Genomic DNA, 27,211 nt, shown 5'->3' on the forward strand with positions numbered 1-27,211 from the left:
AAGTTTCCTTAAAGGATTGTTTAGGATCGGGCTTATAACGCCTTCACAATTCTATGCGGGTGATTGTGATAGGTTCTACACTTATCCGTAGCACGTGGTGTAGATAAAGTAATTAAAGGCTTTCCAACTCTACTTACAAACTGTTCCATACTAAAATTGGTGTTGCGTTGCTTGTAAATTAATACGAAATTTTTACATCTGATTAGCTATAAACTAAACAGTATTGTATCGTTTGAATCGGTTTGCTATATTTATACAACTTTGATTGAAAATTCGTTTGCTCTTCTTGTATTACTTTGTTTGAGGGAGAAACCACTGGATACATAATATCTTGGAGAATAGTTACATTTATATTGTTTGATTGATTGTTGTACGTAAAGGAAAATTTGTTATTAAAAACGACAATTATATTCTACGCATCATGGTCAAAGTTTGGTTACATCTAGGAATGGTGTTTGTTTATGAGATAAATCGTTGTTTGAGAGACCTTTTCTTGGGAGAGGAGTTGGGTTAAAATGGTAACTACAAGTACAGGGAATATTATTTACTGTTTGATGCTAGAAAATTCGTTCCTCCCATAGGGTCATGCATATGGGTTCATAAATACATACATTTTCCGACAGACCCCAAAAGACAAACGGATTTTACTAGGATTGACTTTTGAAAAAGAACAAAACCTGTAGTCGGATCTCCGACTTCAGAATACTCGGTACAAATTAGTTTTGCTAAAACATCAGGGCCTTCTTTCATTCCAATGTATTTTTATTAACAAAAATAAGGAATTTTTTTCAACCAGACATAAACAAGTACTTGCCCGATTTGGGTTTATACGGAGAAGAAAATCCGCTTGCTAATCTGATTCTAATGTTCTTTTGTAGGATCGGCGACTAATTCATCCATTGAAACGAGTTTAAAGTACCTTGCTCACTACGAGTACCGAGTATATTAACTACATCCAAAATGTATATAGCTGTGTTCGAAATAGAAGTAGTACTTTTAATGGGGGAACTTAAAAATATGACTAAGTTTGAAAGTGATCCGATCGTCCTTATCTGAGGCTGATTTTAAATACTACTTATATTTTGACCACAGCTATACTCAGTGTATAATCAATGTTAATGGTTTTACAAGTCTATATGTACAAAACTACAACTAATAAGGTCCCTCTCCAGTGTTTAATGTTTTGAATGCACTTGCTTTGCATATATTATAGCTAACTTAAAACAAGGGCTTAATTTTCTACAAAATAAAACAAATAATGGTTGTGTAAATAAATATTAATAAATGGTTTCGTGTTTTATTTGCGAATTGCAGTACTTAGGAGCGTAATGGATTAACCAGATGAAAGAAAAACTTGAAACTATAAATAAAATAACTTATCCGCTAAATAGCTTACATGTTAACAACTAGCTTTAACTAGACTGATTAATAGTTGGTTTTAGTTTAGGGTTTTTAAAAAAATAGATTCCATGCTCTTGGATACGTTACATAATTTTACAAATTATTTTACTAGCTTGCGTAGGATTCATATAGTAAAGTTCTGTAGGAAATTATGCAGTTTAGTGCTGTTTGTTTTGATGTTGCCTCCTCTAAATGTTTAGTATCACACACGTCCAAGTTTTGTTTATATTCGTTTCGGTTTCCGCCGGGATTTCCGAATTTTAAATTTGTTTTCCATCTTTCGTTTTGTACTAAAGCAAAAAGTTTCTCGTTCGCATTGAAATGCGTTTCAGTTTGGATTTCAGTTCGTTAGAAGATTGAGATAGTTCCTAGTCGGGTCGTAGATACACTGTAGCTTAAGCTAATCCGAATGCGGATGCGGATGCGAATGCGGATGAAAGTTGGTCCGGGTTGTGGTGGCCATGCCCCGAATTGGGTTCCCGATAACAACCCGGCTAAGCTCATAACTGTGCAGCTAATTGCGGTTTGATTAACACACACTCGGGGGTAGACACTTAACACACGCTACACGCTAATCAGATACAGGGCCTTTTGGGCTTACAGCTTCCTGGTGGGCTCCACCTTCTGGGACATGGCGGTGAGCACCCGCTGGTTGTCGATGACGCGGAAGCTGCTGATGTACGACCTCACCTCGCCCTCGCTCTTCGGCGACGGCGGCTCCAGTCCTGTTGTAAATCGAAATTAATGAGAACATAAGATGGAGGGCGGTGGGATGGTGGGATGGTGGGCTGTCTTACCCAAACTCCGGGAGCGACAGAAGCGGATGGTGCGCATCGTCTGGGCCATCATGTGCATCTTCTCGAAGTTCACCAGGCCGTCCAGGCTGGTCTTGTTGCCCTCGTGGGCGAAGGTCATGTCCTTGAGCAGGAGCGGCATGAACGGGATCAGCGGCGGCTGCAGCTTGCCCACGAATACGCGGTACGCCCTGTGGTTGCGACTGGGGTCGATCAGGGCCTCGAACTCCTGGAAGATCTTCCGGAACTTCGACGGGATCTTCTCCCAGGTCTGCTGCAGCCGGGACACTGCCATATTGGACAGGCCCATTACCACGGCGAAGAAGGCGTTCAAGTTCTGGTATTCCTTGCAGCTGGAATCGGGATAAACATTGTGCGTTAGTCTATAAGGTATATTTTGCTTTCTTTCTTTTATGAACTTCTAGAGAATCACATTTATATAATGTATATAAGCAACTACAGCTTAATTTTGGAGTCTTTAAAAACATCTTTCTAAGCAAAAAAAACGCTGTTCAGGTATGCAACATTTTAACATGAGTATAAGTCACCTTTAATTATGTTGTATATGTGAAAGACTTTGGCTTGCCTTAAAGACATTAACAAAAAATAAGAACCGTATATGATACTAAGGCATATAGCACTTTAAATGTGGTGGATCTAGCTATATGATCATTTAAGTTGAAGATTATGCCATCAATAAAATAGGTAGATTGATTTTTCTGTTGATGCGAGCATTTGTACACTCTTAATTGACAAAAAAACATCCCACACTATTTAAAATGGTCAATAAAGCTTTCCACTCTCTTTTACATTTAGTCTTTGTGCAAAAATAAATTAAATTGAATAAATTTGACGAATATTTTATCTGAAGAATTTATTTCCATTACTTACTAGGCGGCCAGCTTAATGAACTTCCGGACCAGACCCACGCGTTTACTCAGGCTTGGCGTGGACACCAGTTCGGTGACAATCCAGTACTGGACCTCGTTGAAGCGACGCAGAAAGACATCCAAGTTGGCCGTGATCTGTGGGGTGGGGAGATGGGGAAATTTGATCGATGCGAGAAAGTTTAGTCAAATAGTTTCGGGCCGTCTTTAATTACTTCGAGTGGCAAAACTCAGAGCTAACTTAATTTGCAGGCAGATGACAAATGGCAACAGCTTTGCGGTCAGTGTCTGGCAGGCTAATTACCCAAACGAGACTTTCGAGACTTTTTGGCAAAAGTTGGCCCTCTTACCTTGCCAAAGTGATGCCGCCCGAAGGTGTGGTAGAGCAATTCGTATTCATGAACGGCCCAGAACAGGTCCCACTCGAACAGGGTGATGTGGTAGGCCAGCTCCTTGGTGCTCAGTATCTCGAGGTCGATGTCCACGCCCTCGGTGGGGCATTCCTGCTCCTGCAGCTGGGTCTGTAAACTCAACGAGGTTAACAAATGGCCCCGTTCCAACTGCACTGGCAATCGCTTACCAGGGCGTCCAGGTGATCCTTGACGGAGACAAACAGGCGGCCGTTGAGCGACAGACCCGTTGGTATGCTGACGTCGTTGTCCTTGAACACTGAGCGCTCCCCGTTCGACTTCACCTCCACGAGGACGAGGTCCTCGGGACCCCGGTTCAGCTGCAGCTTGTCGGCGGCACACGCCTTTATGAGCTCCGCCGTGGTGTGCATGGGGAATCGCAGGGTGCAGTAGGTGTGGTCGGCGCAATAGACGCGGAAAATGACTGAAAACCAAATGGATTTTAGTAACCAGAATTATTAATGATTAATATTAAAGCAGAAACACAAAATATTATATATCGCCAACAGATCGGTTGATCTAAATTCAACCACAAATGTGTTTTGGTTGCTGCGAATGTGTTGTGAATGCTGGCCCGAAAGCAGTGATTTATTGATCGGCACTTCCTTTAATACATATGTGTTAAAATTTATATTTGTTTGCAATTAAACTTTTTAAAAATTTGTCTAAACTGTAGGGTTTCCAGTGGCAGTCTCTCTGAGACATTTGCCTAATTACTTTACATTTGGCTTTACAATGCTTAGTAGTTTTCTTCAAGAAAGGGGGAGTAAGGTTTTATAGTTTAAAAAAAAAATCAACAATATGTTGAGAATATTTAATACAAATTTTAAGTCAAACGTGCTAACAGATTTTTCACGTATGAATAACTTAAAATCGATATAGCCGAAAATGTCTATTTCGTATGTCGTGAACATCAGAACTCAAATCAGCAGGTAATCACGAACACCTTTTGTTTTTTCATTTTTTAATGACAAAATTTTTATTTGAAAATCTATTCTTTAAAATCTGTAAATTAAAATGTATTTAAATTAAAATAAAATAATAAATGTCGCCTCAAAAAATTCATAAAAATATGCGTTTTTTCGCTTTAGAATTGATTAGGATGTCTCTGATATGATATATCGGAAGTGCACTTACTGTCATCGTCAGGCCGAATGACCGTCTTCGCGGGCGTCGCGTTGCCGCTGAACAGGCAGATGGGCTGGCCGTTGGGCGGCAGCTTCCACTTCTGACCGGCGTTCTGGTTGCGGTCCTCCTGGTAGCGCGCCATCTGGGTGAGCACGTTGTGCACGATGCTGGTCTCCTCGTTCAGGTCGGGATCGGCCTCCACCTCGGCGGCCAGGTCCTCGATGAAGTCGCAGACGCTGGGCTCCTCGAAGGCCGCGTGCCGCACGGCCATGACCCACTTCTGCATGAACTGGATCACGCGCTTCTTGAAGTTGATTATGTACTCGCGATCCTCGGGCGTCTGGGCGTCCTCATGGGCATCGCAATGGAAGGTGCACGGCGGTTAAGGTGGAAACCAATTTCATTTGGGGTGGAAAAACGGATTAAGTGAGGGATTTTCTGGGTCCCAAATACCTCTGTCCTGAGGAACTTTGCCTACAACTTTGCCAAACGGGGTCAGTTGGACCCAAAGCAGGGTTTGCGACTTGGGGAATCTGGTTATTGATTTCTCTGCCGCATTTCTCCTAAACTTGTTTCTCAGTCGTGCCTGCTTATTAAACTCATCACGTATTTCGATGCAGATTGTGAGATTAGTTTCAGGCATCATTGAGCAGACTTTTCGCCCCCCCACCTGCCAAACCCCCCAAAGAAGCATTCCGAAAATGCTGACCCAAGTCATCATTGTGGCTTTTGTTTCGCCTGAAGTTGGATTGTTCTGCCAGCGCCGAAACGGAAGTGTTGCTCGTTAGCATTTTCTGCTACACTTGAGACCGAAAAGCCACCCGAATGTTCCGCACATCCGCGTCCACACCCGCTGGCCGGGATCGGGGTCATGTGTAGAGGATTGCGTGCTGCCGGCACTTAAACTGTCGCTGTGGAAACGATTCGTGTTCCCACCCATGGGAACGTGACTCGGGCACGAGATGGACTAGTCCGAAAGAGGGTTTTTTTTTTGGTGCAATTCTAAAGTGCAACACTGAGCGAGGAGAACCTAGCTAAACGGACCTTGGAAACGCTACATGCTCTACAGGGGAATTTAAAGGGGTTCAAACCGCAGATAAATTTCTGAGACGTGGCTGGAATCGCCAAAAACTGACAAACAGGCTTTAAAAAATGATTTCAGTGATTTTTTTTTGTTTAAAAAGGATATTAGTTGGCCAATTCATCAACCAGCTGCACGACGGGCATGAATACAATGTGCGTGAGCAGAAAGTCGTCCAGAAAGGGGTCCATTCCGCCGACCGACTGGCCCAGTCGCGTCTCCAGCAGGTGCTCCAGCATCTTGGCCGGAGTGCCCGACATTACCGTGTATCTACGTAGAAAAACAAATTTTAATAGATACTTATCTAAGCATATTTGTTTAATTAGTTTTTTTTTAATTATTTATCTTTTGTTTGTTTCATTGGTACGCAGAACGTTATATATCTGAGCTATAATATATATATTTATATATATAAATATGCTAAGATAAATCTCTAATAAGATAATATAATGTCAATAGGCCTTGCACCAAAGTAACTGTTGTTTTTAGTGGTTCGGTCCAAAAGGCATTGTATTATTACTTAGATACAAATTATTAAAATAATTAGAAAATTCTTACTTGGCAAATATATGTTTTTATTTGTTAGAAATTAATATTGTCGAGTATTTTTTTTTCATTATAGTTTGGTCAATTCTCAGACTACACAATTTAAAATATTTGCAATATATGTATGTTTTACGTTTGTATTAGCAATATCTAGTACAAATAAATTTTAAAAAAATTACTTTTACTTCATTAATGTTTGTTAATTAAAAACATATGGTTTAACGTTGGACAATTGGTTAATTAGTCGATAAAATGGGGGCGGATTGCGGCCGTAAAAACCAACTCTCGACACATTAAATCAAAGGCCGTCTGCGAGTCTCAATTAAATTTGAAGGAGCATTAAAAATTGATTAGACACTCACTTAAATGCCGAATGCTGTCCACGTTGCTTGGCCACGCGCTCGAGCACTAAAACATCCTTGCCGTGCTCCTGCAGTCTCAGGGTATTGGCCTCCACATCGCGCAGTATCCGGTTGAAGTGTTCCTTGTCCACGCGCAGCAAGTGGCAATTGTTCTCCTTGAGGACAATGGTAGCAGCTCTGTCGAAAAGTTGAGGAAATAATTAGCAATCTCTTGAATGGCATTCAGAGGAAATGTACTCATTAAAGGGTGTGAGTTTCCAAAAAACAAATTTACATTACCCAGCAAACCGCACTCAATGGGTGAAATAACTGCAATAAATGCGTGGTCGCATAAATAGCTATAAATATGGAAACCGGATGCGTTTGATGGTATGCACAGCTTTTGAGTCGGCCACAACAGAGTCGGAAAATATTTCAAATTGGATTTCAGCGGCAGCAACCAACAATCCAAACCAAGCAACAACCTGCAGTTGGCAAATGAACTCAATCGATATGCGGAATTATTTACCAGAGGAATGATATGAGCGCGATTCCCGGCAGCGCGCATTATTATATTTGTTGAAGGCAAACAAGCTCTCAGACAATTTTAATTAACCGAAAATCTGGATGGCAGCTTAACCCAGTTATCTTTCAAATTTGAGTATTAAAAACGGAATGCACACTTATTAATTAATAGGGTGTATGGCTCATGTTTGTACTGCATATAGGTAGCACTTTCCATCGCTTGAGTTGATTTTCCTCTATGTGTAAAGAGCTATAGCCCTCTTTGATATCAAACAATAGAAACGAGTTCCATTCTTTAGCAACTCTTTGATAGTTCCCTTCCTTTGCAGTCCGCTCAAGCGACAGCTCAGGAAATGGCTTACAAATTGGACATGGGCCTTGGCTAATATTTTGTTTCAATTTTCAATTGTTTGCCTTAAAATGGCACACAATGCCGCTTGTTATCTGTCGCTGTTGTGGAGGTTGTTGCCGGTTATCTCGTCCGTTGCACCAAGTGCTCCGTCTGAACTATTATCCAGGCCATTGTGGCTGTTTGGCCATAGAAAATGGGAGGCCAGAAGGGCCAGAAGGGCCAGAGAAAGACCCAACATACAGACGCTTTCTCAAAAGTTTCAGTCGGCTAAAGATGGCCCCGCCATTTAAGAATTGCACAATGAAAACGATTCAATTGGCAATGACACTCCTAACTGACGGATTGCCTGGATTTTCCATTACTCACCTGGGTGCGTCGTTTATCAAGGCCAGTTTGCCGAAATCATCGCCAGTCTTCAGTGTGGCAACAGTTCCCTTGCCGTGTATCACAACATCCACAGATCCCTTGAGTAAGATGTACCAGGAGCGTCCTTCGTCGCCTTGATTAAACACTGTTTTGGTTTCCATGGTCGTAATGGGTTAACCGTGTTAAGGGATAAAATTCGTTATTGGTGCTTATAAGTCTCGAATCTGCTGCATTGGGCTAGCTTAAATGGCTGACCCGTTTACTGAGACAGAATTGACTGGGGTTTAATTAAAAAGTTTCCACAACTTTCTTCCCTCTTTGAAAATAACATCTCCCCATTCTAGGGAGTTATACAATACTCACATATTGTACCCGCCTGGGCATGAGCCTCGAACACGAAAATCGACGACAGCTCCCGCTTGATGCTGGTCGACAAATGGGAGAGGGCGGCGATGTGGACCAGTTCCTCGAAGACCAGCTCCAGTTCCTCCGATGTCCTTTCGTGTGAGCTGAAAGATAGCGAAAATCGAATTTACCATCAATAAATATAAAAAAAAAACGTAAAATATTTTTATTAGAAACTTTATGGTTTCACTCTTAAAAACTAAAAAAGCAATAAGAAGTTATTGTTCGAAAGGCAAGGTAATAAACTAGTTAGAGCTTCCTGGATACAAATTTCTTGTTGATTCCGAGATCCCAAGTGGGATCTGGAACAGGTCTATTTTTTTATTCAGTTTCATCTTTATTTGACAGTGAGTATATAACCTATGTGTGGTCGTAATACAAAAATCTTACTATCACATCTTATTTATGAATTTGGTGTGCAAAAAATGTCTTCGAAAACGAAAGTAATTAATTATTTAGTTTTGGGGACTAGAATATGGTCTCCAAAATTACAAAAAAATTAGATCATAGCTCAATTTGAATCCAATACGCAGACCCTTAAACTCGTTTTAAACAAAAATTGTATTATTCTTATCTTTAAATGCACGAATGCACATACCATAAACGGGAGAATAGGATTTCGTTTATTTTAATTAAATTGTATTATTGGTTTATTTTAATTTTGGTGTTCATATGCCAAAACAAAATTTAAAAACTGATGTTCTATCTAAAAGATTTTCCTTTTGGACGTAAATTACTTTTCAAGTCATTAATAGATGTGACGCAGATTAAATGTCCGTGTCGGTCACTGTGTTTTTAAGATGTCCCTTGCAATCAATCATTTCATGAAATAGAGAAAAACGTATGTGCACGTAAAGTTGCCTATGAATTGTGCTAATATTATTTCACGAATTTGTCTGTATCGCATAAACAGGGGCATTCCAGAATTCGTGCAATTCATATCATAAACATATACTGCGTTTATGCGATAGCCATTTCATGCAATCATTTCATGAATTCATAGCAAAAACATATACTGCGTTTATGCACTAACCATACAACATATAGACTGGTCATTTCATACGACGCATTTGGACACAAAAAAACGGACCGCGGAAGGTCCACCGCTCTCACAGCAGCAGGTCCATGCACTTCGTGTGCGTTCGGGTTTTTTACTCTCTCATTCTTATTCTCATTTTTATGCTCGCGCACTCATTGCACGAGTTCAGTCGTTTAGTCGCAGAGAGGCGCTTTTTGAAGAAGGCTGCCCTGCGCTTGAATTCGTCTTTGTATGAATGCGTGATCATGCATTCTCATACACGGGAGCATGTGTGCGTTTATTTCATTTCGGCGCATCAAGAATATTTTGTCTTTTGCCACTTTTCAAACTTGGTACCCTAAGAATATGGGCGTATTTACTATTGGGTTATGATATAAATATTAATATTATATGTTACAATATATTTTTTTAATATTTCAGCATACATTTTATTTTTGTTTACAAATTCAAATCAGTGGTAGCAGTAAAATGTTTTACATATATGTATGTATTCGAATTTATAGAAATCAGTCCACTGAGATCGGAACAGGGCATATCGCAGTCGTGTCACTTGAAACACCGACTGCTCTTCAGTGGTTGAGAAAACTTCAAACTAAATCAATTCTTGTCGATGTTTTGCGAGCGGTTGGTGCCTGCATACCCTACCGACGATTGCTTTTAAGGGGAGCTGGCTTTTAGGACACTTGTTTTAAATGATATGTTTAGTGATCTTTGGTTGATTTATTTTTTAATGATTCGCAGTGTTATTTTAATTGTCTTTAAACAATTCGTTAAAATTCAAGATATTGGTACAATTAAAATCTAAAATTATAATCATTAAAATAAATTATTATCATTAAAAAAATGTGGATTTTTATATTTGTTCCATTTAAATTTTCAAAAATATAAAAAGTATTTTATTATTTATTACTTGTTTATATTAAATTAAAATAACACTGCGAATCATTAAAAAATAAATCAACCAAAGATCACTAAACATATCATTTAAAACAAGTGTCCTAAAAGCCAGCTCCCCTTAAAAGCAATCGTCGGTAGGGTATGCAGGCACCAACCGCTCGCAAAACATCGACAAGAATTGATTTAGTTTGAAGTTTTCTCAACCACTGAAGAGCAGTCGGTGTTTCAAGTGACACGACTGCGATATGCCCTGTTCCGATCTCAGTGGACTGATTTCTATAAATTCGAATACATACATATATGTAAAACATTTTACTGCTACCACTGATTTGAATTTGTAAACAAAAATAAAATGTATGCTGAAATATTAAAAAAATATATTGTAACATATAATATTAATATTTATATCATAACCCAATAGTAAATACGCCCATATTCTTAGGGTACCAAGTTTGAAAAGTGGCAAAAGACAAAATATTCTTGATGCGCCGAAATGAAATAAACGCACACATGCTCCCGTGTATGAGAATGCATGATCACGCATACATACAAAGACGAATTCAAGCGCAGGGCAGCCTTCTTCAAAAGCGCCTCTCTGCGACTGAACGACTGAACTCGTGCAATGAGTGCGCGAGCATAAAAATGAGAATAAGAATGAGAGAGTAAAAAACCCGAACGCACACGAAGTGCATGGACCTGCTGCTGTGAGAGCGGTGGACCTTCCGCGGTCCGAATTTTTGTGTCCAAATGCGTCGTATGAAATGACCAGTCTATATGTTGTATGGTTAGTGGTTTATGCGATAGTCATTTCATGCAATCATTTCATGAAATGGGGAAATACGTGCATAAGCACTATTTCACGAAACTTGACTATGAATTCCAACCAAATTCGTGAAATGGTGACTTAGTTGGGGCTTAACTTTACACGACTTTTATCTCTGCTTTTATCATTTCATGTATTCGTCTGTATCGCATAAACCGGGGCTACTTTGATTTCATGTATTCAAGAATTCATAGCATAAATACAGTAATAGTAATGGAAGTCATAACTGTCATAATTGCCTAACTTGATTTCGGCCTTTCACTCTGCGTGCACTGACATGCACATCTACTCCGCACTGTGGTACTTACGGTTTGCGCAATATCATGCGCAGTGTGGCGTCCGGACCGCGCTGGAAGAGTGCGCTCAGTGCCTCGCGGATGTGCTCGTTGGCCGCTCCGAGATCCTCTGCCTGGGGCACTCCCGCTGCCGCCGTTCCGCCCTCCTCGTCCAGGCGAAAGCGGTACAGAAAGCACTTGTCCTTGAACGGCTGCTCCTTGTTGACTGCGAATGAGTAAAATTAGTGATCAATTGGCACAGGCCAATGGAGCATCCCAAAATTGGCGATGACGAGGACGATGACTCACCGTGTGCGAGAACTCCTTCCTCGACTAGGGCCTGCCACATGCCCGCCGCCTGGGCGCGGGTATGGACGATGGGCGAGAGGTTGACCAGCCAGTCGACGAGCTCGGTGCCGGGGGCGCACTTGCGGATTAGCTTGCCGGAGACCTGGTCGGGCGGGTTAATTAGCATTGCAAAGGCCACCATTCCCACCTCACACACTCACCTTGCGATCCTTCAGACAGCTGGAGTTGTCGGCGACGAGTAGAGTGCGTAGGGCCCAGCCCATACGGTTCATAGCCGGACTCGGCGTCTGCAAAGGAAACGTTCAAAGGCTCTTCGCACTTAAAATTTCTTTAATTTCACCACCCGAAAGTCCAGCACCTAACCGAAGTTACGGCCAAACGTCAAAGCCAGAGCAAATGTCCCTAAAGAGACCTTTCCCCCCATCCGCACTCATGAATAACACATAAATATTTTGTAATTCCCTTGACAGCCTCTGGAGCAGCAAATTAACTCATTTGTCGTCGTCAATGTCAGGACATAACATTTATAATATTTATGTGAGTTTCAGGTGGCTTTTCTGCTGGCTTGTTTTGTTGTGCACTGGTAAAAATTCGTAGTTAGCCCATATATTTTCTACCCCTTTTAAATATGTTATGCTTTGATTTTTATCCATTTCTTTTTTTAGTTAATTAAAATTGTAAATGTTTTATTTGACTATTTTTGAATTGTTTTTATATCTAAAAATTAAATTTAAATTTAAACCATATTTCACTAAAACCAAATACATTTAAGTCAAATGGGAACTATTTTAATTTTTTTCACACTAAGTAAACTATTTTAATATTAAATCATGCACTTTAATACGCTTTATATAATATTTAATTTTATAATTTTAATCCATTGCTGTTTTAAGTATTTTAAAACTTGTAAATGTTTTAGCTGACAATTTTTAAAATATTTTTAATATCTAAAAATTAATTTAAACCATATTTAACTTAAGCAAAATGCATTTAAATTTATAATTTGTTATTTAGTTCGAACATTAATTACAACTTCTTCAATTCAATATATTAATTATTATACCATTTTTTTCAGTGTAGTACTTTAAGCTTACCTCGGTAATGGGCAGCGCTGGGTTGGGATGGTCGGGGCTGAGAGGTCGCTTGGTGGGCGATGTGGCTGCTGCTGCTGCTTGTACGGTGGGACCAAAACCTAAAAACGCGGACATGGTGTTAATTAATTGTTGTTATTCCAAATGAATAGCTTGTTTAATTTGCGTTTAATTTGCTATTCAATTTATGGGCCCAGACAGCAGTAGTTCGAGTACTCGACTGTTTTGTCTCAATTACTAAATGATGATGAAAAAGCTGAATTTCATTTAATATTTTAATCATAAAGTCAGTCAAAAACAAATAATTGTAATTACTCAAAGCAATGACTTTTGATAAAGCAATAAATATTTTGTTCAAAAAAACATAGCGAGACCTTACATTAATCACCGATATGAGCTTTGTGCGACCAATGTTAGTCATACAAAGAATTATGATGGTATTATTATTGTTTACGTACCGTTCTTCAATTTGCAATTGGTGAAAATGTCATTCATCAACTCCTTATTTTTCTGCAATGAAAAGCGTAAATGTTTATTAGTCTGTGCCTGCCTTTTGTTGCGAAGTCCTAGCACTGGTGGATTCCAATTACGTTGCTCATTTCAAAAGCCGTCGACTGCGGACGCGCCATGAGCCCACGCTCCAGTCGCCTTCGCCGCTTGACGGCGGCGGAAGTGGCGCCAGCTGTGGCCTTGGTGGCTCCGACTGTGGCCGCCGCCTGCCCCTCCCCCTCCCCATTCCCACCGCTGTGACGTCGGTAGCGGAGCAGGAGGACGCCGGGGGCCAGGTCACCGCCGGCCACAATCTGGGCGGACCAGCGCTGCTGGCCAGCTGCCATGCGGATGTGGGTTGACTTTCACTTGGCTCTGCAGTTCGCAGAGTTCGGGCTCGCAGGTAATTGCTGCCAAACGCTTCTTCGCAAACTGGTAGCGTCACAGAGTTGACAAACAGTTGAACGCCTCGTTGTTTGCAATTACTTATCAGAAAGAAGGGTTGCCGAAGCCCCTGGATTGCTCATGTTTCTAACTAACCTGAGTGCTTTTGTATTGACTCTTATTAATAATAGCAAGTCTTTAGCAGCTATTGAGTTTGGGGCAGTACAAAAAGTCAGCATGACCTCGTTGAAATAACTTAAGTTTTGAAAGAACAAAATAAAAATCCTTAGGCATGAATGCCTTGAATAATTTTCTTCTGCCATATAAAATTTTTAGTTCGTTGAGTTAAGGGCTTTAGGTCAAAATTTTTGGATAAGGGATAAAGACCTTTTCACTTATAATTTTTTCATCTTTGCTGTAATATTTCTTGATTGTGAGGTTTCTATGTAAACTTTTCGAACATTTTTGTTGCCAAGATGTTCGAAAATTGTGTCTTAAAATATTTTTTAAAATTTTAACCGGTTGCTAACAGTTTGTTTGCTTGTTTTATTCGGTTTTCTGTGCCCCATGAGTACCATTAGTTGGAAATGGGTTAACATCGAAGCCAAGATGCCTGGCAACACTTGAGGTTCCGTCCGCCGATAAGCGACAAACGCTGCGTTGGCGTCGTCGTCAACGCAAATTGAACTCGCTTTGCTTATCAAACGCACAGCAAGCCGAAATGAGTGCCACCCACTGGGTGGGCGTAGAAAGGGTTGGGGGCTAGAGGGGGTTGGAGGGGTTGGCGCGCCTTCGTCTTGATTGTCAAACACATTAATTGAACCGTGATGTTTTCTAACGAGTTTTTTTATTTTTAGGAAACTTTGCACTGCTGTTGACTGGAAACCCCACAACGGGTATTGTGGCGCTTCATTAAAAACATTTAAATGGGCTAAAAATAGTGTTTTGTGCCAGGTACTCGAAGCGATACCAATACTTCTTTGTATTGAAACACAAAGAAAATTGTAAGTAACAAGGAGGAGAGAAATATATTCAGGTCAGCATCAACGGCAAAGGATATCCATACTCTCCGAAGACTAGAATTAAGGAAAACATGAACTATTTTTAGGAAAAATGGCCTTAATTTGGGAATAATTGCCTTAAATTTAAGTCATTCATACAAAATTTAAGAAAACATGACCTAAAACGACACTGAAGGGAATTATGGCCTTCAACTTAGTTTTAGGTCATATTTTCCTAAATGTTGTATGAAAAGCACAAAATAAAGGCAGTTATTCCCAAAATTAGGCCATGTTTTCCTTAATTCAATGAATCTAGTTTTCTGAGTGCATCAAATGTGTATTTACTATGCATTCTTCTCTAAACTCCACAATGCAAATTATAAATTGTGGCTATTTGCTTAAAACTTTTAACTGTTTTGCTTGAAGAAAGTATGTCAAATCACTTGACTGACACTTGGTCCTGGCCGCTCTTAATATTTTATGATTATAAAACAAATAAATAACATTATAACACTCCCGCTTATGGTATTTTTAAGGCGTTGAGACGAGTTTGACTAAAGTTGGACCAGTTTATCTTAATCGCTTGACTTTAAAAGATGATGTTGCAAGTAACTTTTGAACTTTTATTTAAACAAACTATTAATCGAAAAATCTTTTGAGGAAATATAAGAAAGGTTTTCTTGGTAGATTGGTGAAACGATGGAACACAATAATCTGCAATAACACAGGCATTATTGTTTGCCTCTTGCAACTTAACCAAAAGGAAATCTGTGGAAAGCATCACCAAAGGAGTGCTGATTGAGCAGACTTTTGAGTAAATCCGGTGGATTTACCAAGAAGTGTGTTCATTGAACAGTGCTCACAACATTGATGAAATATAAATTGAGCGGTGCAGCATGCACTTTGATGACTCAAGTAAATTTGTGTCCGAAATCCTTTAGTGATCCCTGTTCATCCACTCTGCCCTCTCCCCTCTCCACTCCGAAAGCAGCTCCCTTGTGGGTTACCATGTGCAACTTGTGTTTGTGCATAAATAAATAACCCAGTGGCCATGGAAATGCAACTGTGCATGCAGTCACGGGGCTCTCAATAGAGTCGGCTACAATATTTATGGGCTGGATATTACGCAGACCACATGTTTGGCAATGCCCTGGTTGCATCGGCGGCTAGAACGGCATTTGGGGAGCGACGAAAATCGCTCGAAATTAAATGCAAATATTTAGCAATCAATTGGCATTGAATCGCATTAGGTATCCGCCAATTGCGTTATATTCGCATACTCAGCAGCAATCCAGAATTTACCGCAGGTGCCAAGAGTAATTTCCGCCATTGATTACGCGACGCCCAGGCGGCCATGCAAGACTTACATCCGACTACATTTTTCCAATTCCAATTCCAATCGCAAACGAAATCGCAATCCAAATCGCAATCCCAATGCCAATCCAAAGGGGATTGCTGAAACGCTTGTCCGGAATAATTGGCAGCCTTTGAATGGTAAGTGGCTGGTAGTTGCTAGTTGGTTTGGTATTCACTTTTGGGACCTATAGGTTTCGGGGAAATGAGACTGGTAATTAACCCGAAATTCCCTTTCACCCGCCACATGGGACCACAATGCTTTCACTGACATTTTCAATTTGCCCACTCGAGCAAATATTTGCGCACAAATCAAATGCTCGACTTTGCCAAGGGCCAAAGTGGGCGGGCGGAGCCAAGGATGACAAGTTCCATGAACTCAATGGCTTATATCCTTTAGACTCTTTGGAATATTTGTCCTATTCCCTTCCGATTCTCCCCCGATTTTATCGCATTTACGCAGTGCCAGTCGCATTTTTATGGTCCTGGTACTGCATCCACAGCATCCACCGCCCACTTTCAGTCCATTGTTGCACACTGCGTATACGTGACATGTGGTGGCCTTCTGCTGTAGCAGCTACTTTGTTATCGTTCGGTTCAACTGGAGCTGCCTTTCGGTAAGCCAATGTTGGCATAATGTTGCCAAATAGTGTGTGCCCCAATTTGAGGTTTGGCTCCTGCTCGTTTTTCCTCCACCAAACAAATAAGGTAAACACACGTCCCTCACTAATTCTGGGTTGGGGGTCTTTACCTTTTATACCTTTTGTGGCTGCCGCAGGGGATGACTTTGGGCCCTCGGCTGAATGGCATTGTTAGTGGGGTCTCCGACTTTAACACAGAAATTCACATCGACTTTTGCATCCGGGCACTGGCAGAAATAAAGTGGGAAGCTCTCACTAGCCTCTCGACAAAGATTTGATTACCCAATCGAAGTATTTCGTGTATGGTGAGCACTCTATGGTTGAGCCTGATTTAATTTAAGAAGTGCTGCGTGTGGCTTCCGTTTTCTTCAGTGCCCTTCTAGCCGACTGTGTGGGTCTGTCAAATATTTACATTTTGCCATATGTAAGCCAACCAAAAATATGCTTTGTCAGGGGCTTTGCCACATTCAACATTCCAGCCTTGTGGCTTGCCTAATGCAAATGTAATTCCATTCTCGTTAGGAACTCCTCCAATCGAACCGATCTGAATAACTAGTTTGGCTAAGTTGCGAGCCTTTGCAATTAATTATCCAAACGAGTCCTGTCTTTCCATTCAACTGCGCGGGAACATGCAACATGGATATAAATAATGCATTGCACTACCTAGGAATGTCGTTACACTATAATGCCATCCGCACATAAACGAGGGCGAAACAAAGAACTACTTGGCCTGGCTTAATTCCCCACTCTGCGGCAAAGCCAAAGCACTTAACACCGGAGGACCAAATTGCTTGCCATGTGTTTGGGCTTAGGCCTGGAACTTCATTAGGAAAATACGGTCTTGGGCCCAGGCCCGTCCCCACGAGCATCATTAAATGTTAATTGAAATTTTAATTAAATATTTTCGACAATGACGCACGAATGCCGCATTTCTGCATATCATTTTGGCAGCTCATGCTCAGCGGCTCATTAAAGGAACCGACAGCGACCAGCTGGATTGATCCCTTTGGCAGGAGTGGAAAGTGGAAATCGATTCGAGCAACTCACCTCCCAAATGAGTCGGAAGTCCTGCTGCTCCACGCGCAGCAGTTCGCAGGTCGTCTTCGTCACCACAGTGCTGTCCCGCGGCAAGTCGTGCAGTACGGACTCCCCGAATGTGGCACCCACTCCCAGGTTGCACAGTGTAACGGCGCTCTGCAAGTAAACAAGGCCAGAACATCAAGTTAGTTGGCGCCTAAAATGTGGGACAAGTATGTGTTTCAAGTTTCAAGGGCATGTTTCATTTGCAAGGGCATGTTACACTTAGAAGAGAACGGATTTGGATTTGATTTCATAAAATAGAGCTGTTTACCAGTAGTGTTTGTTTTGCTACTCTTAAATCATTAGTTGAATGATAGAATCAAGTACGACAAAGTTCGAATATCCTTTTAGTTAGATTTAAAGTAACAACAGGTCATTGCGTTTTTAGAGATTTTTAAAATGCAGAAACCTTTTATATAGGAGTTTAATAGGTTGCCAAATTGACTTTGATTTAAATGACTTGAGAATAAGTTGTGTTAATACTGAAATTCATTACATTTCGTTAAATAATAAAAGATAAATAAGTCGTACGAAAATTGCTAAACAAGTTAGCGAATACTTCACTTTTAAAGCGTTAGAAAGAACAAAAAAATGTGTATAATACTTATAATCAATCTATCGCAGCAAATAAATTTCACCTGTATATAGTCATGGGAACTGTTTCCCATATCTACGTGAATATTAGTCAAAATGTCTTCTAAATGAAGTGACGCATATCACAAAGTTGGAGCTCGGAACCACGACAACAGTCTGCTTAATATAGCTGTGCAGCTTAAACATTCTGAGGTAGACGGCTGCTCCAGTCTTGGCTTGAATTTCTCTGGCTTTTTACACAGTTAACGCAAATGGCCGCAATTTGCTCGTGGTGGCAGGGACACGGACAAACATTTGCTTAAAACGCTGTAATCGCTGCATTGTCGCTGTAACCGCAAAAACCACCGGTGCTAGAAGCACTAGAGCGCCGAAAAAGAAAGCGGGAAATGCAGCAAAAGCGGAAATGCCATCCGATGTGAGCGCGACTTGAAATTGTCTAACCGCAACATTGCAATGACATTTTCAATTACCCGCGTTTCAGTCGCGTCTGCATCTGCGTTCGGGCTGTTTGTTTTCCCACCAGACTTCTTGGAGTTCTGGGCCCTGTTTCTTGGTTCTTGGCTGCTGGCCCGAGGGCCCTCACTCGAGCCCCAATTCGACGGCCGGGGAACTGAAACTGGAACTCCAACCCGAGAATCCCAGAATCCCAGAATCGGAGCCCTGCCGTGTAATTGGCTTAACAAGACTTGCGAGCTACCGCAGAAATTGTTAAACTCACATTAGCTGGCGGGCTGGAACACGTGTGTGTGCGAGTGGGTACGAGTGTGCACAGTTATTACACCGCACAGAGACCATAAAATATACTTTAATGAATTCCCCGCTCTGGGTAATTACAGCTGCTGTTGGGCCACCTTTTCTTTTGGCCAACTCCGCCACAGTCGCAAATCTCATTCGCTTTTCTCGTTGATTTATTGCGGCTTTTGTCTTTTGACAAGCGTCAAAAAGAGTCTGCAACGCCCCGACCCGCACCGCGCCCACTTTAAATTTGATTGCTTTCTAATTTATTGCAGCATTAAAAGTTGACCCACAGACACAGAAAGAGAGAGAGAGAGAGGGCGACAGAGGGACAGAGACGGAGGGAAGTGAAATTTGTCCACCAGCATTTCCCTTTTGCAATTTCCTTAAGCCGGCGAGAACTGAATTGAATTTGCCGCCCAAACAATAATATTTGGAAAGCTGCCAGCTTTGTGTGTTTGCCAGTTGGGGAAATGAAATTTGTTGCTCGTGATGTAATTTTATTACTCGAACATACAAATGAGTTTAACAAGAGTAATGTGTTGTTATACTCTGATTTTAACAAGTTGAGTAACTACTTTAGATGCAAATCATTGTGCATGGTAATATTATAAATAGGCTTTAAACAAATAAATGTCTTTACGTTTCCTTCAAAGCTGTAAAGTTAATTATTTTTTTAAGTACTATTTTTTTTTTATGATACCTTTAAAGTAAATCTTAAGTACCAAATTTTTTAAAATATAAAACCAAAGTATCTAAACTTACAGACGAGAAAACGGTCCTAAAATTGGACTTTCACCGTTTTCACAGTTGCATTAAATATATCGTTCGATTTAATATAGGTAAATAAATATTGACAATAAAATCAACATTTACAACACCCATTTAAGTTTGCAGGTTGCGATGCCGGAAGTGATAATAAAATAATATAAAAACAAGAAAGGAAGCAAACTTCGGCAAGCCGAAGTTCATATACCCTTGCAGCTATTTCAAAAACTAAATACTCTTGAAAACGTTAAAATTATGATTTACTTGCGTGTATGCAAAACATTAAAGCTATGATGATTTTCAGCTTAATTATTCGATAGTTGCTATGGCAGCTATACGGTTGTTCCTATGGGAGCTATATGCTATAGTCGTCCGATTTTGATGAAATTTAAACCGTAATTCTGAAATATTTAACCATTATTATATCTAGAAGAACTAAAAAAAAAATTAAAAAACACCAAAGTTATAATTTTTTTTATTTATTTCATTTAATGATTGTTCCTATGGGAGCTATATGCTATAGTCGTCCGATCAGTCTCGATCCGACTTATATACTACCTGCAATAGAAACACAACTTTGCAGATAGCTTTAAAACTGAGAGACTAGTTTGCGTCGAAACGAACGGACAGACGGACGGACAGACGGAAAGACGGACATGGCTAGATCGACTCTCCTAGTGATGCTAATCAAGAATATATATACTTTATAGGGTCGGAGATGTCTCCTTCACTGCGTTGCACACTTCTGACTGAAAATATAATACCCTCTGCAAGGGTATAAAACCTTGTCTTGGACATCATAAGAGTCCATTCAATCTCAATAACCTAGCTTTAATAGTGCGCAAATATGGATAATGGAAGAGATTTTTGCTTCATAAATCCAAATACAACATAACCTTTTACTCTACTAATATGTGTACAAACTACAAGGATGAACTATATCCTTACTGAGCCCAGCTCTTATTCTCTAAGCGATCACGATTGACATCCAACCCGATAACAAGAACTAAAATAATAAAACGTTTTAGAAATATATATGGTATATAATATATATAAATGGATCAGCAAAATACAGTTATTGCAGCTTATATATACGGATGGGTTTTGCTATCTATAGCCGTGTGCAAGCACGTACATTTTTCTTGTTTTCGTTTTCGCCACTGGATCTTTTACATAAATGTGGGGTTTGCAATGCAATCCTTTACCTTTGCATAATGTCGCGTTGATTGCTCCACGTTATACGTACAACTGCGGCGAAATAACATTTTCCCTCTTTGTCATTCGCACTTCTCTCTCGCTCACTCACTCACTGCCTCCGCCTCTTGAATTCAGTTTCTGGGTTTTGGCCAGTCGCCGGACAGTTTTGCATATTCAAATTCGGCTGAGCGACATTTGAAAATATGAACAAGCCACAAAAAAATACAAACACGTTACCCGGATTAAATGGAATTGTTGATGTTTTTGTATGGTCCGTTGGTCGCTGCTGCTTTTGATTGCAGGTCGTGAACGTGAGGTCAAAAGAGCGGTCTGCCACTAACTAAGGTAAAAGCCAACAGCACGCACTGCCAAAAATATGGCAGCCATTCCACTCCACAGCTGCCATTGATAAACGACATGGGAGCGTGCCACGGCGGGCTTCAATTGAACATTCTTTTTTTTTTTTTTTGCGAATTCCCGGTTCCGTATGTCGCGTACCGCTCTGATTTCCAACTAGCCTCCAGTGGCAACTACTCCAGCCCGTCTCGCATTCGTATAACCGCACGGTGACGACTCGCACAGCGAACTGAAATTGAAGTTGAAGCCCGCCAACTGACGGCGGCAGCAGCAGCTGGAGAAAAATCAGCGGAACCGGCAGAGACTCAGCCGCATGAAGCCGCCTCTTATGTGCAACTCCCGGTTGCAAGTTGCTGGAGTGTGGCCAACAGCAACATGTGTTGCAGCAACGAAGAACGACTGGCAATTTGGGCCGTTGAGTGCGATGACAGCTCAATTGACCATATCTGTCGCACATCACCGATGTTTTCGCCATCAAAAATGAAAGCAAAATTAGGATTCGATTTATAATCAATGATTAGGAAACTTTATTTAAATTATTTGGAAATTCTATACACGAATAAAGGCGGGAAAAGTGCAAAAAATTCAAATTGAGAACTTCTCATGTTGTAAATTTATACGAGTATGGTACAATTTCGAGATTCACCTTGCCCTTTGAATTCCTTTTAATTAAAAGCAAGGTAAAATTTCTGTTTGAACTTTGAACTTCTGTTTCGCATTAAATGTCTGTATTTAATTTTCATTACAGGAGTGCTCTCTCTAAATCCTGATACTCAAAATTGATTTGGGGTCCTATTCCGTTTTCACAAAACCTGTGATTTTACTTTAACCAAATCCCTCTCCCTACATTCTCACACTTTTTTGAATTATAATTATTTAAGGTTTTTATATACTTTTTTGTGGAATTTCATTCATTTTTAACCAAATCTTTCAATTCCTTAAATTTTAAATCAAATTAGAAACTTTTATTTATGCTATTAACTCTTTTGTGAAAAAAGTTAATAATGGAGCTATGTTGATCATGTTTTAGCTTCTCGTTAATAAATACTTTCTGAGAGATGTAGCAAACAAATAAAGTAGAGGTACTTCAAGCTCTAAATGCAATATCGATATTGCAAGACTTAGTTGCTAGTTCATATTAAACCAAATGTTGATAGGTCACAAAAAAAGATACACTGGAATACTGGATGGATCCACGACTTTGTGATACACATTTGCTTTGCATTAAGGGCATCTAAACTTTGTTGTGTATCTGAAAGTTTTTATTTCCCAATTTGGCCGCTATGACAGCCTCTGCCGTCGTTTGATGCATGCAATTAATCCGCGCAAAAGCTTCGGGCCAAGACCGTGGCCATGTCCATGTCCATATCCATGTTGGCGTACATGCGCGTATCCATATCCGTATCCACAAGCGTGGCGATAGCGATGGTGGCAATGAAACCTTAGCCCGATCCCTGGGCATGCCGCATGCACCTACAGCATTGTTTTTGGCCAAATGTCCAGTATCCCACGTCCATGTCGACTTTTTGTTCGCTGCCGCGCTTGAAAAACTATTTACGCACATATGAGCACGCTTCCGTCCGTTGCAGCTGCAATTGCTGGTGTCGATGCTGCAACAGTTGTTGCTGCTGCTGCTGCTGCTGCTGCAGTTTGTCTAGCATTGCAGCTGGCACTCTGGCCAATTCAGTTGGGCAAACAAGGATGTGGACTTAGCATTGGGCGATGGCCGTTCGAATGACTTGCTTTGATGGTCGTGCTAATGGAATTTCAGATGAGATAGTGTTGCATGGGAGCTTGAATCTCTATGGCACAAACAACCTGAACAGTTGCGGCTTTAAATAACCGAAATACTTTAATGTTCGGGTTGAACAACCTTGACACTTTTATTTCAGTTATGCTTTATGTCGGTGGTTTTTGCACTTGGTTTTGTTTAGCCACATTTGTTTCTTGCGAGCTAGTAATTAAATTTATTTTGCCCTCCCACAGTGAAGGCAAAGAGCCGACTTGCAGACCAAGTCAATGACTGCTCGCAATGCTCACAATGCTCACAAAAGCGAGTACAGGCTGCTCAAACAGCGCGTATCCGCCAGATACATTCATACAAAAGCCACATATCTCATCCACCAAACCATTTGCTTTCCTCGTTTGAGGTGTCTAAATAAATCATGGACTGTGTTTGTTTGTATAATAATTTATGCTAATTAGGTCATCAGTTATTAATTTGAAAAACTGCGGTTGTTTGTGGTCTTTAATCAGCCTATTAGTTTATAAAAAAAAAAGTTAATTCGCCGAATGATGATCTAATGATATGAGTCTAAATCAACAAAAGAGGATATAATTAGTTTTATCAAATTACATTTTATCTTCATATTCGCAGAACCGTTAGAGTCGCGCCTATTATGTCCCCCATTTTACACGCCCTCAGTTTTCCCAGATTTAGACACTTGCCTCAATTTCCACGCGTTGCATGCGACGATGACGTTAGATAAACATTTTCCTACCTGCATAATTAAAAACCACGGAATTTTATTTATCCAAAGGCGCATAAACAACATTTAGAATGCCTGTCCTATTTTCGGCGTACGAGGGGGATTTCTCGTTTGAAACCACTAAAAAAGAAAGCTTAAAGTTTTAAACTTATGCGTATGAAAAATAATTTTTGATGCCGATTGATGCTGGAAGCATTTTCTTTATTTATAAAGCAAATTCTTGACCTGCTTGCAAGTGTGAGGTCATTTTATTCGTCCGTTTAATGAATTCAGAATGGGAAACTTAAGTCACTCAATCGAACAGTAAATAGGAAAAGTTGCCGAGGCGAAAAACACTTTTCCAGTTAAAAAAAGAAATGGAAATCGGAATCATGTTTTGCCTACAGCCTCAAAACTTTTACTAAATGCAAAGGAAATATATGAATTTTATCATTGAAGTGCTCAAAACGTATTTCAAAGCACTTAACTAGATTAGAAACAGTTGCGGCAGTCGGTGATTTCATAAAATAATGGTAATCTGTTCCTTAAAGTAAAATTCACATCGAAGTTAAAGATAGGAAACGCTTAAAATTGAAGACGACTACCTCTTTTATCAGCTATTTCTTTTGAAGATTACTTTATTTCATAATTTGAAACTCACACTTTGTCAAATCCCCACAAAGAGATGAAGTGGAATACTCTGATACCGGTGGTAGCGGTAGCGGTTTAACCATTAATGTTATCTCATGGTCTCAAGAAGACATTGACATTGGTTTACTCCTCAAACACGGTTGTGTAATTATTTTTTCCTGAGTATATACTGCCTAATCAGGTAGAGCTTGCTACAATTAGTCGACTCGTGTTGCATGCTTCACCGCCATATTTTAATTTGGGGTTTTCACTGCTTTGCTTGAGCAACCCAACGAGTGTGGCATGAGGTATGCAAAACATTTGAGCGTCTGGGAAAATTAATTAACTCAACTCAGCTAAAAGCATAGGAAAGTCATTGACTTTAACAACACAGTGACTAGCCAGGTGGCGATTCATGTGGCAGGCTGTCACACGATGAGCCGCTTCAGACCAAATGATATTTATGAATCTGCATATGTGAATAACATTTGTCTAAATGCATCTTGTTTGAAGACAAATAAGTTATCAAAACAGCAAACGTTTGCTATTTGTCATATTTAAGCTGTCATGTACAAAAAATCGGGTAAAAATCTGGATTGATATGGATAGCATTTTTAAACTTATGTCAAAGCTTAACATGTAGACTTTTATTTCCATATAAGTTAGTTAGTCATTGCTTTAATTAAATATTTCAAACAAAAAAATTCCTTAAACTATTTAAGTTTAGTGATTAGTAATGCGAGAGGTTTGATATAATAACATATTTATTTACAATTAACATTGCAGAATTTGGCCAGAAAACTGGTTTGGCTGTGTCCTTTACTCAGTAAATATATCACAAGGTGGAGTTCAGTTGCACACGAATCGTAACAACGTCTTTTTAGTCTTTTTAAACAAAACCCTACAATGGCACATAGGATCCGTAACTCAGATGCGCTCCACCTTCAAGTAGATGCCCCCAACAGTGCCCAAGACGAGGGACATGGGTGTGTACGTCAGTGGGATCTCCGTCTGGTCGCAAACGGACAGCTTGAACCTGCTGATAATCTGGGCCAGACCCACGCGGACCTGCATCTGTCCGAAACGCATTCCAATGCAGTTTCGTGGTCCATCGCCGAAGGGCAGCCACTCCACTGAGTCGCGAGCGGCCACCTTCTCCTGCGAGAAGCGTTCGGGATCGAAGGTCTCGGGATCCGGGTACAGATCCTCGTCGCGGTGATAGGCACAGGCGGGTATCAAGATCTGAGTGCCCTTCTCGATCACAAACTTGGGGTGGCCCGGCACCACGTAGTCGTTGAGGGCCTTCCGTTCGAGGTGCGGCACCAGGGTGTACAGCCTCAGAGTCTCTGCATAGCGATATTAAGTGGAGTCAGTGAGTAACCCTGCTAATGGTAATCGAAGGTAACACCAACCTGAGATGATCTGGTTCATGTAGCGCATGGCCTTGACGGACTCGTAGGTCAGCTGTCCCCCGTGCTCCTCCAACACCGTCTGGATCTCGGTGCGCAGCCTGTCCTGAATGTCCTGGTTCTGGGCCAGCTCGTAGAGGCAGTAGCTCATGGTCGAGGAGGAGGTTTCGAAGCCGGCCACGTAGAAGACAAATACCTGGGCGGCCAGCTCGCCAATGGTCAGTCCCTCGATCACCTCCCCGTTGTCCAGGGTCACACTGCCCTTCTGCTTCAGCTCGATCAGCAGGTTCATGAAGTCGTTCCGCTTGAAGTTCTCCCGCTCCCGCAGGGCGATCGTGTCGTCGACCAGACGCATGAAGAACTGGTGGACGTCCTCGGGGAGTAAGCGCATCCTCAGCCTCTCCGCCAGCTTGGGGAAACTGAACATGAACAGCGTGAGCAGTGGTCCGTGGCGCAGGTCGGTGAACACCTTCTGACCCATGGTCCGGAAATCGGTTACCGGGGTGCGGAGCGTGTTGCACTCTATGCCGAAGGCACAGGTGCCGATCACGTCCGTTGTGAAGCGGGCCATCAGCTCCTTGATCTCGAGCACAGTGCCGTTCTGGGTCGCCGGCACCTGCTCCGTCATCACCTGGACGAACTCCTCGGACACCTTGATCACCGAGGGGAACATGTACTTCATCTTGCCCGAAGTGAAGGTGGGCGACAACCGCTGGCGCATGTCCTTCCACTTCTTGCCGTCCAGGTTGAACAGGTGCTGGGTGAGCGGGTCGTCGCGTCCGTTGTGGAACTGGCCGCGGTCGGCGAAGTTCGAGAAGTCCCTGATCAGGATGTTCTTGGCCAGCTTGGGGTCCACGATGAAGGCGGCCGGCTTGTGCAGGAAGTAGAAGCCCACGAAGGGGTTGCCGCTCTTCCGGAACTTGTTGTAGTAGTCGTAGAATATGTCGTGCATCACGCGGTCCTTTCGGAATCCGACCATGTTGCCGTACAACGGATTCGGGGTCTCGTGGGCCACGCCCCGGCGCTTCCAGTAGTTGAAGTTGCGGTGGTACAAGTACGCCACCAGCGACGTTATCGCGATCACAAAATAAATAACGACCAGCATTTTGGGTAGCTACTCTCGATTTGCATGCGTCGTGTTCGACCTACGACTATTTACTGATCACCACGAAATGTTCCGGGCCATTTTATACGGTTTCTCAACAACGCACGAGCACGCGACGATACAAGCGTTTGGTTTGTCGCTTGCTATATTAAGCGACTAAAAAATCACCATGACTTTGCAAATTTTTAATTCGCTGTCATGATTACAAGCTCGGCGATAACGCCAGGTATTCTACAAGAAAGTGCCTTTCTAAGAGATATTCAAACGTTCTCTTCACGATTCTCTGTGCGCGTGATCGGGAATCAAAATATAAACAAACGATAACGAGTT

At 41.3% G+C, this 27,211-nt stretch overlaps 2 protein-coding genes across 5 annotated transcripts in view; both read right to left on the bottom strand.

Annotated features, from left to right (window-relative positions):
* Nucleotides 1-1,262: 1,262 nt before the first annotated feature.
* The window catches only part of LOC108145091 (rap guanine nucleotide exchange factor 4), a 43,635-nt gene continuing 17,686 nt past the window's right edge, over nucleotides 1,263-27,211 (bottom strand). For 2 of the 4 annotated variants that reach the window (XM_017270278.2, XM_017270283.2), the window contains 16 exons: nucleotides 17,586-17,732; nucleotides 13,129-13,180; nucleotides 12,674-12,771; nucleotides 11,780-11,866; nucleotides 11,580-11,721; nucleotides 11,304-11,496; nucleotides 8,195-8,340; nucleotides 7,832-7,976; nucleotides 6,610-6,786; nucleotides 5,810-5,971; nucleotides 4,630-4,991; nucleotides 3,663-3,916; nucleotides 3,433-3,603; nucleotides 3,087-3,220; nucleotides 2,199-2,548; nucleotides 1,263-2,126 (listed from right to left, as the gene is read on the bottom strand). In XM_017270278.2, coding sequence (XP_017125767.1) covers nucleotides 1,999-2,126; nucleotides 2,199-2,548; nucleotides 3,087-3,220; nucleotides 3,433-3,603; nucleotides 3,663-3,916; nucleotides 4,630-4,991; nucleotides 5,810-5,971; nucleotides 6,610-6,786; nucleotides 7,832-7,976; nucleotides 8,195-8,340; nucleotides 11,304-11,496; nucleotides 11,580-11,721; nucleotides 11,780-11,866; nucleotides 12,674-12,771; nucleotides 13,129-13,180; nucleotides 17,586-17,732 — 2,748 coding nt within the window. In that variant the 3' untranslated portion in view covers nucleotides 1,263-1,998. Of the gene's footprint in view, nucleotides 2,127-2,198; nucleotides 2,549-3,086; nucleotides 3,221-3,432; nucleotides 3,604-3,662; nucleotides 3,917-4,629; nucleotides 4,992-5,809; nucleotides 5,972-6,609; nucleotides 6,787-7,831; nucleotides 7,977-8,194; nucleotides 8,341-11,303; nucleotides 11,497-11,579; nucleotides 11,722-11,779; nucleotides 11,867-12,673; nucleotides 12,772-13,128; nucleotides 13,181-13,260; nucleotides 13,579-17,585; nucleotides 17,733-20,920; nucleotides 20,996-27,211 lie in introns of those variants that run through there. The other 2 variants (XM_017270281.2, XM_017270280.2) reach the window with 2 other exon arrangements.
* Nucleotides 24,993-26,946, bottom strand: LOC108145092 (cytochrome P450 6a2). Its single transcript, XM_017270284.2, has 2 exons — nucleotides 25,780-26,946; nucleotides 24,993-25,713 (listed from the first exon to the last, which is right to left on the bottom strand). Exons 1-2 carry the CDS (start codon nucleotides 26,879-26,881, stop codon nucleotides 25,295-25,297), a joined length of 1,521 nt encoding a protein of 506 aa, XP_017125773.1. The 5' UTR covers nucleotides 26,882-26,946; the 3' UTR covers nucleotides 24,993-25,294.

This window comes from Drosophila elegans, unplaced genomic scaffold, assembly GCF_018152505.1.
Source record: "Drosophila elegans isolate 14027-0461.03 unplaced genomic scaffold, ASM1815250v1 contig_133, whole genome shotgun sequence".
Classification (NCBI taxonomy): Eukaryota; Metazoa; Arthropoda; class Insecta; order Diptera; family Drosophilidae; genus Drosophila; species Drosophila elegans.

What these genes read in the sequence shown, in the direction of transcription:
- LOC108145092 (XM_017270284.2), bottom strand. Translation starts at nt 26,881, where the DNA reads ATGCTGGTCGTTATTTATTTTGTGATCGCGATAACGTCGCTGGTGGCG. An exon ending in CATGAACCAGATCATCTCAG is followed by an intron (nt 25,714 to 25,779) that starts GTTGGTGTTACC and finishes ATCGCTATGCAG; the next exon opens with AGACTCTGAGGCTGTACACC.